Source organism: Patagioenas fasciata, chromosome 8, assembly GCF_037038585.1.
Source record: "Patagioenas fasciata isolate bPatFas1 chromosome 8, bPatFas1.hap1, whole genome shotgun sequence".
NCBI lineage: Eukaryota > Metazoa > Chordata > Aves > Columbiformes > Columbidae > Patagioenas > Patagioenas fasciata.
In genome coordinates, this window is record NC_092527.1 from 32,210,974 (window position 1) to 32,224,721 (window position 13,748).

Consider the following 13,748-nt stretch of genomic DNA (forward strand, 5'->3'; position numbering starts at 1 on the left):
AAGTTCAACAAGGCCAAGTGCCGGGTCCTGCACTTTGGCCACAACAACCCCCTTCAGCGCTACAGGCTGGGCACAGAGTGGCTGGAGAGCAGCCAGACAGAAAGGGACCTGGGGGTACTGATTGACAGCAAGCTCAACATGAGCCAACAGTGTGCCCAGGTGGCCAAGAAGGCCAATGGTATCCTGGCCTGTATCAAAAATAGTGTGGTCAGCAGGACAAGGGAAGTGATCCTTCCCCTGTACTCTGCATTGGTGAGGCCACACCTGGAGTATTGTGTTCAGTTCTGGGCCCCTCAGTTCAGGAGGGATATTGAGGTGCTGGAGCGGGTCCAGAGAAGAGCAACAAGACTGGTGAAGGGACTTGAGCACATGACCTATGGTGAGAGGCTGAGGGAGCTGGGGTTGTTCAGCCTGGAGAGGAGGAGGCTTAGAGGTGACCTCATTGCTCTCTATAACTACCTGAAGGGAAGTTATAGTCAGGTGGGAACTGGTCTCTTCTCCCAGGCAGTTAGCAATAGGACAAGGGGACATGGGCTTAAACTCTGCCAGGGGAAGTTTAGGCTGGATATTAGGAAGAAGTTCTTTACGGAAAGAGTGATCAGGCATTGGAATGGCCTGCCTAGGGAGGTGGTGGACTCACCGTCCCTGGAGGTTTTTAAACTGAGATTGGACATGGCTCTTAGTGCCATGATCTAGTAAATGGGCTGAAGTTGGACCAAGGGTTGGACTTGATGATCTCTGAGGTCTTTTCCAACCTAGCCAATTCTGTGATTCTGTGATTCTGTGACAACTGTACAAAACAGTATTCACCACCTTAGGGAATACCTTTTCCGTAGGGCTGCTAAAAATGTCGGGTTTAAAACTGAGCATCACTGTTATTACTCACAGAGAACTTACTTCTCTTTGGGAAGTTACACTTTCCAGTCTGGGTGACAGCAAGACATTTTTTTGTCAGCATCCACCATGGGAAAGCTTTGCAGTTCTGTACAGAGCAGAGAACCGTTGTGAGGTGAGTTCAGCGCAGAAAGGTAATAGCTTTGCAAAAAGTAATATGTGAGTGGTCTGTATAGCAGAGCCTTCAGCTCAAGGCCGGAGTTCGGACATGTCAGTGAAGCTGATTCATCAGGTCATTCGTTAGCAGGTCACTAGCTGTACTTATTCTGCTTGCCGAGAGGCCCAGAAGTCAACAGAACGTAAGTTCAAGTTGTCTTCAAAATGTTCTGTAGTTACTGGGTTACTATCTATGCCAGGTGAGGCATTTAAGAAACATATGTATCAAAACTTTCAGTATTTCTTTCTTTGCAGTGCCCAACAGCAGAGTTAGCTCAGCTAACTTCATTAGGCAACCCCGGTTATAAGAGGTAACAGTAAGTAAACAGAAATGTACCAGTTTTTTTAAGTTTTTTTGGAAGGGCTCAGCAAAAGTGACAAAGTCCATGAGACCCACGAGTTTTATCTCAGGCTGGACTGTCTGCTATCAGAAGGGAGGCTGATGTGCCCATTGTGTTCCACTGACTCACTGCACCTTTAGTCCTCTTCAGGACTAGTGAACAAATAGCTCTGTGATGGACCATTTACTGTATTTATTACATCAAAAGCTGAGCACATGCAGTGCATGCCAGCTGTGGGAGAAGTCTGCATTTTCTTTTTGAAAAGACAGGTGGAGTTAAGAAAAGCTCACATGGCTTCCTGAAAACTTGGAAGATGTTCCTTTCGTATAGTGAAAGGGAGACAGGATCTCTATGTCACAGCCATCCATGAAAGACACCAGGTGACCTTCCCCACTCTGGCAGTGCTGCAGGACTGTCATTAATGTCACTGCTCAGAGCTACTGCTGTAGGGTGCAAGCTGTAGTACAAATTCCCTCTCAAAGAGCCATGGAGTCTTAAGAGCTTTTCTATGCAAAAGGAAATTTAATGTCCCTGCTACCAGTGAAGATGAGGAATTATGCAAAATCCACTTCATCTTGCAGTGACTCGATTCACTTTCATGTACTACATTCCATCCAGCAGATTCTATATTTACCACCTTCCTGATCATTTACTGTCCCCCCACCATGAATACTTTTTCATAACTTGGTCAAATGTATCCAGCAGATTTTAAACACTTTATTTAATAAAAGTTAAAACATACAAAACTGAAATTAACACACTTTGTATTCATAAAAATCATCTTCTCCCATTATAGGGAGAACCTTTTTCTATGTATGGATTCTAAACTACCAGTTGTAGAGTTTAGCTTGAGTTGTGACTCAGATAACTGATGGACATTTCCACCAATCAGTGCATCAACAATTGCTGACGTGACCTGATCTAGTTAACAAATTACAGAATGAGCTACATTAACATAATATACAGGGAAATAATGGTCAGGGTTAACGGACAAGAAACACCCTTTAATAGGGGAAATAGCTGATGTACTCTTGTCCATTAACTCAGCCCTAGATTTTACAAAAATAATATCTACATTGTATACAGGGCTACCCATTAACTTCTTTAAACACGTTACAGGGTCAGAGATGGCACCACTACCGTGAGAGACAAGTAACAGAGGAAAACAGATCACATATAAAATACAAGAAAGCAAGAGCTTTTACACATTCTTTCCTGAATAAACTTGAAGGGGCTCAGCAGCACTGTAATACGGCTGAAGTGACAATAACACTAGGGCCAGTCACTTTTTTAAGGACAGAAACTTCAGGCAAACCTGGACTGACACACAACTAAGCAAGATCTCAGCCTTTGTACCTGCTGTGCTGCAGTTGTGCGTGAGGGGGTGGGGGTGGCCTAGACACAAGCTGTTCCTGTGCACTCCCGCTCTGTACCATCAAACCTGCAACATCTGCAAGAGGGGAGATGATGGCTTCTGTCCAAACCATTTCTGTTCTCCAACTCTCTGATCCTCAGGGAGGGGTGGGTATTTTTAAATACAGTTCTCTACTTTGAAACAAGTCAAAATAGCGTGTCCTATGGTTTTCTGGTTACATTTGAATAACCTCCTATTAAATTTCAATGAGTATTAAAAAAAAAAAAAAAGGCAAACCAACACAAAACAGCATCTCCTCTGCTTAACTTCTAACACAGGGAATTCAGACTTCAATTAAAGCCAGATTTATTGTTTCTAGCAAATGAATCCTCATTAGTAGTAAAGATCCTGCTGGCCATGCTCTGCCGCCATTAACTGCTGTACAGATCGATCTTTAGTGGATTTGTAAGGGAGAAATTTAGAACTTCTCAGCAACTCCACGTGACAGATAAGCTGTGATGGAGTCTAGTGCACTCTCCAAGCTGCAGCAGCTCTGGAATGCTGAGCTTCGCACTGGGACTATAGAAACGAGAGGGGCTGTTACGGTGCCATTTTTATACTACCACCACTTTTCTTAAGGAAAAAAAACCCAACTTCCACTACTAGTATGAATGGAAAATTCCAGACATCAAAGGTGCAGATAACCACTGCTTTCAGAGGGACAGGTAACAGCAGTTCATGAAAGCCTTTACCTGCAGAATGTATTTGAATGCAACTACAAAAAGTTTAATGATTGAGGGGGGGTCAAATCAATAGCTGGAGATTTAAGGCTCATATCAGCTGAAGCCAAAGTGATGGTGACAAAATGGACTACTCGCTATGTGCCAACAAATAATTTACTTTTAGAAAAATATAATGATAAAAAGATAAGTGTAAAGCCCTGCAGAGATGAAGCTCTACCTTTTTCCTCTGTTACTGAGGCATCAAATGCCTGACATTATATTTAGAGGTATCTTGATACTGTGTCATAGGTTTGTCTGCAATTCCGCATGTTCCAACTCCAACTTTGCCAGTTACGCTCTCGGGGGAAGCAAAAATACTCCTCTTGACCTGCAAATGAAACGGAAAACACCATTTCTGAATAATTACTAACTGGCTCTTAAAAAAAACCAAGCAATTGTTACCATTTGAAGTGTTTCAATACTCTCACCTTCTTATTCTACTGACAGGTGCATTTTCTAAGGGCCAGCTCATGTTACCAGCAAGTGAGACAACAGAGTTGGGAACTTCCAGGCACCCAAGTACTGGATGTGACTGTGGTACTCAGAACTTTGGGTCAGGCCAATAATAAGATTCACCTTCTTCATAAGATGATATCTAATAATTGTTCATAAGGAAGCCTGAAGTTTACCACACTGTCCAACAGCTCTTGGTCAAGCCATGATAAAAATGAAATAAGGCTTTAAAGTGTCCTTGCTACCTTTTTTTGCACTATTATTGCTATTCCAGGGCAATTGCTTAGCGCTGCGTCTGACAAGTCATAAACACAGCAAGAAGTCAGGCTTGGAGGATTAGACAGGCCCTCAGGTTCTAAGGTCCAACGAACACCACCTGGCAACTAACAGTGAGCTGAGCACACGCTCAGCCTCTAAAGATGAGCACAAAACCAGGCCTTTCACCTCTATAAAATACCACATCGCACACTTCAGAATCCCAATGAACTCCCCTTAAAACCACTTTCTTTCTCCTCGTGCCCAAACTACTGCGCAGAATTCTACACCTCCTTGTTACTCCCATGCTGACAAAAGGCAAACCAACCTGGCCTTTTTTGTTTTTAGAATAGGCTCTGTTGTTAAACTGTTGCCACTTGACTTTCTGGTCCTCTCTTTCCTGTTCAAGTTCTTTAATTCTCTGAGCTTTTTTCAAAGCTTTCTTCTTTTTATACTCTCGTTGCTGGGCTATCATCTCTTTTCTGGAGAGAAGAAAAAAAAAAGACATTTTATGTTTGTGCCTTTTCTTCTAAGAAACTAAAACCCCTCTAAGACAGACAAGCACAATAGTTTTCCATAAGTAAATGACAAAACAAAGCTTGTAAATATCCTCCACTTCTAAGAATAAAAAAATAAAAGTCTTTCCATGCATAAGCATTATGTTGCTTTTAAATATGTGGGCGTAATAACAGCAACCACCACCTGATTGGGACCATGCCAAACACGGCAACCCATGGGACTGCAAGCAATTCGCTTCTGAAACTGAAAAGGTACCTATCAGCACTTTTACAGTTTAGAAACATCTAGGGTTTGAAAAATTTTAATAGCCCATTTAAGTGAAAAGCCCAAACTTTTCTGGAGGTCTGCAGGACTCTCATGCTACCAAGTATTGGACAGGAATGCGAGGAAAAAAACAAAGATGAGTGACTTTAGTAAAGATAAGGAAGTTCAAGGAGTCAATCTATGCAGTGCCCCTCAGAAAAATCCCTTCGGGAGCATTGCCTACAATGAACTAAAATCATATCGCCTTTTTCCCCCTCCAAAAAAAATGGTTTCAGTCCTTAAAAGTATCTTCCTGTGTTAGACACAGCGGGATACTGTGTACAGCACACCTGCCCTGCAATGGGGTCAACACAGCTGTCCCAACACAGGGAAGGGGCAGAGGCCCTTCGGGCTGGTGAGTATACCTGTTGTTAGCCAAACCACAGCTCTGAGAACAGCCTGCACTCCATCTGGGCTGAAACTTGCAGGTTCTCTGCTCTCAAGGAAAGAGTACGCATTTTTTTTCATCTACTGCTTACATACTTTATACCTTGAGATAGCATAATCTGAGTAAAACAAAGTCTATCATGTTATCTTGCCAGGATACATAACACACATGATATCGGCCACAATAATCTACCAAACATTATATGCTAGATTGATTTAAGATCCTTTTTCAAGCAAACATGAAGATATCAAAGAGTTATAAAATTAAAAAAAAGATACATTCTATTTCATTAACAAATTTTTATAGCTGTGGGAGGAAGAAAACAAACAAAAAAAAACCACAAAAAAACCCAGAAAAACCACAAAGCATCTTTCAGACTTATGCCTGTGTGTTGCTTACTTGGACATGGGTTTGTTGCCACTGTCCTCTTTTGCTTTTCTTCCCTCCTCCACAGGCTTGAGGTTGAACAGAGGTGTAACTTCAGCATTGCCATACCCAGCAAATGTGATCGCAGCTGTTCCATTCTCCTCATCTATTTCTTCAATCTCAGCTTCATAACACCTGTAAAGATATCATGGCTGTAAGCATGTGAGTAAAGCTTTAATACTCAGCCCTTCAACACCTACACTGTCAGCCAGCTAATAGCATCAAATTTGCAAATATCAGCCTTCATTTTCAGGGTCAATACACAAATCAAACCAAGAGATTATTTTCTTAATGTCAAAGGGGAACAAGTACAAAGACTGGAAGCTGCTGTATTTGACCTTTAGCATCAAGAAGCAAAGGCCTCACAGGACTAATGATGAATGCTGGGGCCAATCTAATTAGATATCCTGATTTGGTTCTAGTTCTGGCAGGTCATGGGATTGGAAAAAACAAACAAAACAACAAACCAAAAAAACCCCATAAAACAACACTGCATTCACAGCACACAGCTTTCAGGGAGTTCACTGAGTAGTTTTGAAAGATGTTGGCTCACAAGAGCAAAGCTTTAGTTCTTTTTTTCTCCATATGGAAAACAAACAAAAAAACTGAAGCTTTCAAAATATTCCCTCTTCAAAATTAAGTTTTCTTATTGATTTAAAATAGCAATTTTGAAATTTTAGCAGAAATCTGTCCATTTCATCTTTATGTGTAAGAAACAGTTTGGTCAAACTGACCTCATAATGGGAAAGGGGAAAAAAAGACAAGTGACATTTCCAAAAATATTTAAAATAAATTAGTCTAAATTCAGAGCAGAAGGATACATCTAAAGCAAACAGAGGAATAAAATGAGTTGTTTCATAGACAATAATCCAGTTCACATTCACTAAATTAATTTCATTTGCTATTTTAGTGGGCCGACAAAATCTTGAGTTCAGCTCGATGAAAATACATGGAAACCCAAACTGTATAAGGTAAAAAGTATTCATCTCTGGGAAACACTGGTCACTTTAGAAACGTTGCAAAGGAAGTAAAGGATTAAAAAAAAAAGAGGCAATACATTTAAGTCCAATAAGATCCACTTCAGTGGACACTCTGGCACACTCTTCCCCAAGCTCTGGTTCTCTAACTCAGTGATCAGAGCAAGAAGAATGAACCAGTGGTGACCTAAGACAGTAAGATTCAATTTTTAAGTTCTTACACAAAAGTATTTTACTTATTAATAAGCTGTGACAGAGAAACTGTTCACATTTAGGTTTATTTTCTACCTAAGACATCAATAGCTACACCAAAATCTCTGTGTGGTTATTACATTGTTAATAAAACCACATTTGTTGAATAGAGCTTCTCTCTAAGTGGTAATGATTGGGATATTAGTCCTGCATAAATAGTAATTTTTTAAAAGTTGCAACAGTTAGACATTTTTGCAGTATGGACAGTAATTTTAGAATGTTTATTTCAAAGATTATGAAGTCAGAATGATCTACTTGGGTTCCCAGAACTTCACAGGCTAATGTAATGGAGACTAAAACCAAAAGGTTGATTAATTCTGTATTTACCTTATACAGCTAGTAACTTCATAGCCAAAAAACAGCATTTACAATTAAAAATTAGTTGCCAGTTAGAGGCACAAACTGAAATACAGCAAGGATTTTTTCTTGATAGCAATCAATTACATATATATGAATGCAATGACAAATTATGAATTATACATCCTGAAACCTTTAGGAAAGACTGCTCTGACAGGTCAATTCATGAAAGTCTGCTGTGTATTACATTAGCAAAAGGTAATTTACCAAAGCTACCCTACTTTTATAAGGCTAGTGACAAACAGGGCATTTCTAGAAAGTGACTCCATATCTCTCTGCTTTTTATCTAAAATACTGACCTTTAATAAAGCCTCTACCAGAATACCTAATATCATATTTATTTCCTAATTTCTTGTTGCTTTTAGTCACCCTAGAGGCAGTTCAAACTGAATGAAAGTCTCTTACCATTGAACTATTTCATGTAACTGTTAGAGAAGTTTTCTACACTTACTGTCCATCTTCACTCCATATTGCCATACACCTGTCCCCAACCTTCCAGGAGTGACTGGGCAGAGCAGAAGCAGAACTGTCAGAACTTGCAAGAGTTTCCGAAGGTTGTGTTGAAAGGAGATCTTTGGTTAATTCTATGACTTCCTATAAAAGAGGAAAAACCCACAAAGAATAATTTTTCAGACTCTATTACCATACATATTTTTACCCCAAGCTTACTGGTTTGGTTTTTTTGAAGTTACAGTATTAAATTCATAGCTGATGTAAAGTGGACTAACTTTGTTTTGGTTTTTTGATCATTTAACTAAACTCATTCATTGCCAAAGCAGATAGAAATATGTATGGTCTTCACTGTATTGCAGTAAAGTTACCCATGCCCTCCTCAAAATTTCAAGAAGTAGCCTATTATTTTCACAGAATTTCTTTCTAGATTAATTTATCCATAGCCACAAAGACAAAGCCAGCCTCCAATAAAAAAAAAACAACCAACCAACCAAACAAACAAACAAAAACAAACAAACAAACAAAAAAACCCAACAGTGACTGTACACGTGGCTGCATGGGATGCTGCTTATTAACCAAAAATAAAAAAAAATAATTAAAAAAATATCATCACACAACACGTGTCAGAGCAAGTATTCAGCAGGACAGCGCTCTGAAGACAAAACATGAAAGGACGTAACGCTTCTATTCTCCCTCTAGCTGGGCAGTTTATTCCCATCCCTTCCCATTTGGGACTGGCTACATTATATATAGTAATGTCTAAACCACACAACAACTACCAGTGAAATTGCAGCATTTCTAAGTGATTAAACATTTTTCAGTTTACTCAAAAATACATGAAGCATCCAGAGCCAGTGTGGAAGAGTTCCTTCCAAGACTGCCACTCTGTCAAGCCCTCTCATTTACAGAAGGCACTGAGGTGCATAGTAAAGAAATTTATTTCTTTAAGTCATTTTGGTATGAGTGTTTCTTTTCCTCTGAATTCACTGATCTTAAGATTTCAGGTCAGGCACCCCCTTGCTAATACAACAAGACAAATAACAAAATCACAATTTTTTTCCAGTTCCTTTAAATACTATTCACTCACAGACAGGAACATGCAAAAGCTCCTCCCCAACTTCCTGCCAGTGCTACATTTTTATTTTGTGCAATCAAGACCACTGTTTTTCACTACTGTTAAAGAGGAGTCAGCACCTAAAACACCGTTTAAACTTTCTGTATAAGGGAAAGCAACTCTGCAGTCCTTGAAAAACTCTCCAGTTATTTGAGTATCTCACCATGAACTATTGTCACTCTCCTAACTAACAGCAACTATTAAAATTAAGGTAAAGCTACAGATAAACAATCTTCAGTTGATGCTCAGCAAAGCCTGAACCTTCCTCACGGTTTCACATCCTAGTTCAGCTATGGGCACACAAAGACTAGCTTGGGACAAAGCAGTAAAGCAGCTCTTCTTCATTCCTCAATAACCTAAAGGATCCTCAGCAACTACCAAATAAGATGTTAATAAAACAAGCTGATCTGCATTTCTATCTGATAAGCTATACAACTGGCATGTATGGCCGAACATTATGCCCTCTGTTGCAGCTGCTAATGTCTGAATTTCTATCACCTTCCTAACAAAAGTTCTGTTCTTTGTTTTAGAGGAGCTACTAGTTAATAAGTGCAACAGTAAGCACAATCAGTAGCAACTGTAAGCACTGAAACATCCTTACAATCACTTCTACTACTTTAATCTCCATTTTCTGTAATAGTACAGCTGAACCAGAACAGATTTTGATCAAGTTACCTAATTTGAAAGAGTTCTGCAGAACATCTAGCATTAGCCTAATTTTCCCCTCCCAGATGGAAAACCCCAAACTATTCCTCAACACATAGACAGCTGTATTCTGCAAATCCCAGAGGCATCAAAGTTTGGAAAAGGTATCTTATCTCAGCATTTCAAACACAATGCATCAGGCGCAAGCAACCTGAAAATGTGTTTCAGCTATGTCGACTGCCAGTAATATGAAACTGTTGACTTGTTCTTGCCATGTCCATAGATGGCTTATTGTAGAACTCAAATGTGAATAGTTTCTAAGAAGGATTCTTTGAATTTGATAAAAGCCACATACATACCAGGCTACAAATAGCAAACTTTTGGTAAAAATCTGTATTTGATATCTACATATCATAGTGCCAATCATGCAGAATAGAAACAGTAATTTTATTGCAACCCATGGGATAGTTCTAAAGTCTTTAACGGAATAACTCATTCAAATAAAATTTGTGAGCATGTGTTAGACTGCTACAGGAGCTCAGTACAGCCACATGGGCTGAACAGCATGGCCTGCTGCCACATCCCGTGACCCAAAGGTGTGACCCGCAGAGAATACTAGTTAGAGCTTGCCAAGGCTTTTCCTGACCAACTGGTCTTTACAAAGCCAGACAAAGCTCTACACTCCAGAACACAACACCCACAGATACCATCTCCAATTACAGAAGATGACAGCTGCCATCAGTTCTACTTGATACAAAGGTAAGCTGGGTCCTTGGGTACATGGACACTGTCCTAAAAGCACTTCAGTGAAACAAAAAGGGAAAAGCTACATATTTAGAAAGACTTCTAATATTTATTTTAACCTTGTTACTCAGGACTAAACTAAGTATACCAAATGCACTAGTGCATCACTGTTTCTGATAGAAAAAATGTTTCAATTACATAGTAACAATCTTTTTGAACAGACAAAAAGCTATTCAGTTGGGACACTGAAGCATCAAACCCATTTTTACAATCATTAGGTTGGCATATATTAAGTCTGCAAAACATTATGTCATTTTCAAGGTGGAACATATGGATAGCAAACCTTTTGGGGACGAAAGTGTAAAGATCTTCCCCATTCTGTGCAGAAAGCTTTTATTAAAAAGTTTGCAAGTTGTCCTTTCACATCAATGATCTCTGCATATCAAAGCCGAGGTCGTGTTGGTATCGGAAATATCATCCCATATGGGTTTTGCTGTGCATTTTAAAAATATAAAAATATACACATGCTTTTAACAGTGTACAACAAAGGACATTAAGATGATCTATAAAGTGCCTTGTGGGCACAAAGCCTTTGTAATTTAAAAGGAATTCTAAAGATCACTGATTTGAGGCACTACTCGCACTTTGGTTGAAGCATCATTTTTATTCCTGTTATTTCCATACAAACAGTGGTTACTGACTCTGGATAGTTTGATATATTTTTAGATCCAGAAGCTAAAGCAATCCACAACAGAAATGAAGCAGCATCTTGCACTCTCATGATAAATTTTAACAGTACTGCTGGTTTCATATTTATATGCCAATGTGTCTTTAGATGCTCAAAAATCTGAGACCACTTATCAGCTTAAAATTAGGCTGGTGGTCTTCCTGTCACCAAACAATACCTTATGGACCAGAAATGACTTTCAGCTCTTAAGAATGCGGTATGCTCTCAAATGTTTAAAGAAAACATAGACGGTAAATGAAGAATACGATTCTTTTTTATAGAAAAACCTTAACGCTGTCAAGGCTTAGATGTACAAGGAATATTGAACTACGCTCTAAAGCAAATCATTGCAAATCCAAGTAACGAACAAACAGATTCTGGATCAAATGATTTGACAACTCAAAAATAAGCAGAAATGTATAACGTTATGCCAAATCATCAGGCTTCAGCATAGTAAAACCAACAAAAAAATTAATTGTTTTCTGAGAAATGCTTTAAAAAAATAAGAAAAGAGATAGTCAAGACAGCACTGGCATATCTTTCATGACTGTGGCTAAGTTTTTAGCAGATGAGTTTGCTATATAAATTGGTATATCTTTTTCACTAATCTGCATGATAAGTTTAAAATAGGCCACATTTTGTGTTTTTGCAAACCATCCCTACCATAACTGTATTAAAATACACAAAAAGAAAGTAATAAACCACAAAGCGTATATTTTTGCTGCAATGCAAACATTCAGGAAAGCTGAAACACTTGCAAAACACCCTAAAGTTTCAGCTGCTCATACCCTCAAGTTCTCACCTGTAAGTCTTTCTTCAATTTTAGTAAATCTTCATTTTCTGCATTCCCAGATAAGGCAGCCTCAACTTGCTGAAGTTGAGCTTTGTAGCTAGCTAACTGCTTCGCAAGGTCTTCTGACATCTGCAAGAAACATTCACACACACAAAAGATCAAACCAACAGCCTCGCTGCTTTTTAATTAACTCCTGTGGAGCAAGTAAAGTGGAACTGATCCATAAATAACACAAAATGCTATTACTAAAGTATTAAAAACACAACTCGCTAACTTTCAGTAACTCACTATTTGACTACAAATAGCCACTTACCTTGGTTTTATACTGTACAACTACTCCCAAGCAATTTATAAAACAGAAAACTTAAGACATGCGCCTGTGTGCACTAGGAAAAAGTATCGCTTACGGTAAACAGGCAGCGCAGCCTTTAGGCACCCTCAGAATCACCCACGTCTTTACAGAACTACTGCGCACTGCAGCTTTTCCCCTCCGGTTGCCCCCAGCCACGGTCTCCTTCACGTTCGCAGCAGTGAAATCCTCCTGGGACCCAACCGCCCGGCATCAGGGCCGGCGAGCCCATCCCTGGGCCATCCGTCCCTTGTCGGCCCGAGCCGGGCGGCTCGGGGTGCGGCGGAACGGCTCGGCAGGCGGCCCGAGCCCGGCGGACAGGCCCAGGCTCAGGCCTAAGCCGAGGCCTAGATCCAGGCTACGCCAAAGCGTAGCCGGACGAGGCCGCCGGGCGGCGGACCGCGAATCAGGAGGGCGGCGAGCAGCCGCCGGCTCTCACCTCGGCGGGCGTGCGGGGCCCGTGCCGGCCGGGGGCAGGCGAACGGCGCCGCTCTGGATCCCGTCGGGTCGCGGCGTTTCCGTCTCCTTCGCCGCAGACCGGGAGCGGGGGCGGGGCAAAGGCCTAGCGCGCGCCGGCGCTCGCGAGAGCCCCCCCACCCCGTCCGGTCACGTGCTTCCGGTGCGCGGCGTTGGTTGGCCGAGCGCCTCAGCCAGATCACGCGGCCTTCGGGTCACGTGCGGGGCTCGGCGGGGCGGGCGGAGTTTCCCGTAAAGGCTCGCGAGGCCGCGGGAGCGCGCAGGCGCACATGGGGAAGGGGGGGCAGTGGCGCGTGGTGGGTGTGTTTGGTTTGGAGGAGGCTGAGGGGTGAGCTCGTTAATGTTTATCAATGTGTAAAGGGTGAGTGTCACGAGGATGGAGCCAAGCTCTTTTTGGTGATAACCAACGGTAGGACAAAGGGGAATGGGTAACAACTGGAGGTTCCACTTAAATATGAGAATAAACTTCTTCTCAGTGAGGGTGCCAGAGCCTGGCCCAGGCTGCCCAGGGGGGTTGTGAAGTCTCCTGCTCTGCAGACATTCAAACCCACCTGGACACCTTCCTGTGTAACCTCATCTGGGTGTTCCTGCTCTGGTGGGGGGATCACACTGGATGAGCTTTTGAGGTCCCTTCCAATCCCTGACATTCTGTATTCTGTCACCCTCACTGAGAAGTTTCTTCTCTTATTTAAGTGGAACCTCCTGTGTTCCAGTTTGCACTCATTGCCCCTTTTCCTATCATTGGTTGTCACTGAGAAGAGCTTGGTTCCATCCTTGTGACATTCACCCATGATGTATTTATTTTTGCACTCCCAAACACGGGACTTTCTGGCTGCTTCAGTGATAATTAAAACCATGCAAAGCTTCCTACCAAACAACTTAGAGTAACTTTTGGTATTTGAGCCTACAATAGGAGAGGAAAGGGGCAGGAAAAGCTTAGTGGCTTCTTCAAGCCTGTCACAGGAAGGAAAAATTATTTCCTGCTGGAA

General features: G+C 41.2%; 1 protein-coding gene across 1 annotated transcript; it reads right to left on the reverse strand.

Annotated features, from left to right (window-relative positions):
- Positions 1 to 2,086: 2,086 nt before the first annotated feature.
- Positions 2,087 to 12,883, reverse strand: SMNDC1 (survival motor neuron domain containing 1). The gene is made up of 6 exons (XM_065843683.2): positions 12,722 to 12,883; positions 11,943 to 12,062; positions 7,909 to 8,051; positions 5,845 to 6,006; positions 4,564 to 4,717; positions 2,087 to 3,855 (listed from the first exon to the last, which is right to left on the reverse strand). The coding sequence occupies exons 2-6, from the start codon at positions 12,060 to 12,062 to the stop codon at positions 3,718 to 3,720; spliced, it is 717 nt and encodes a 238-aa protein (XP_065699755.1). The 5' UTR covers positions 12,722 to 12,883; the 3' UTR covers positions 2,087 to 3,717.
- Between the last annotated feature and the right edge of the window lie 865 nt (positions 12,884 to 13,748).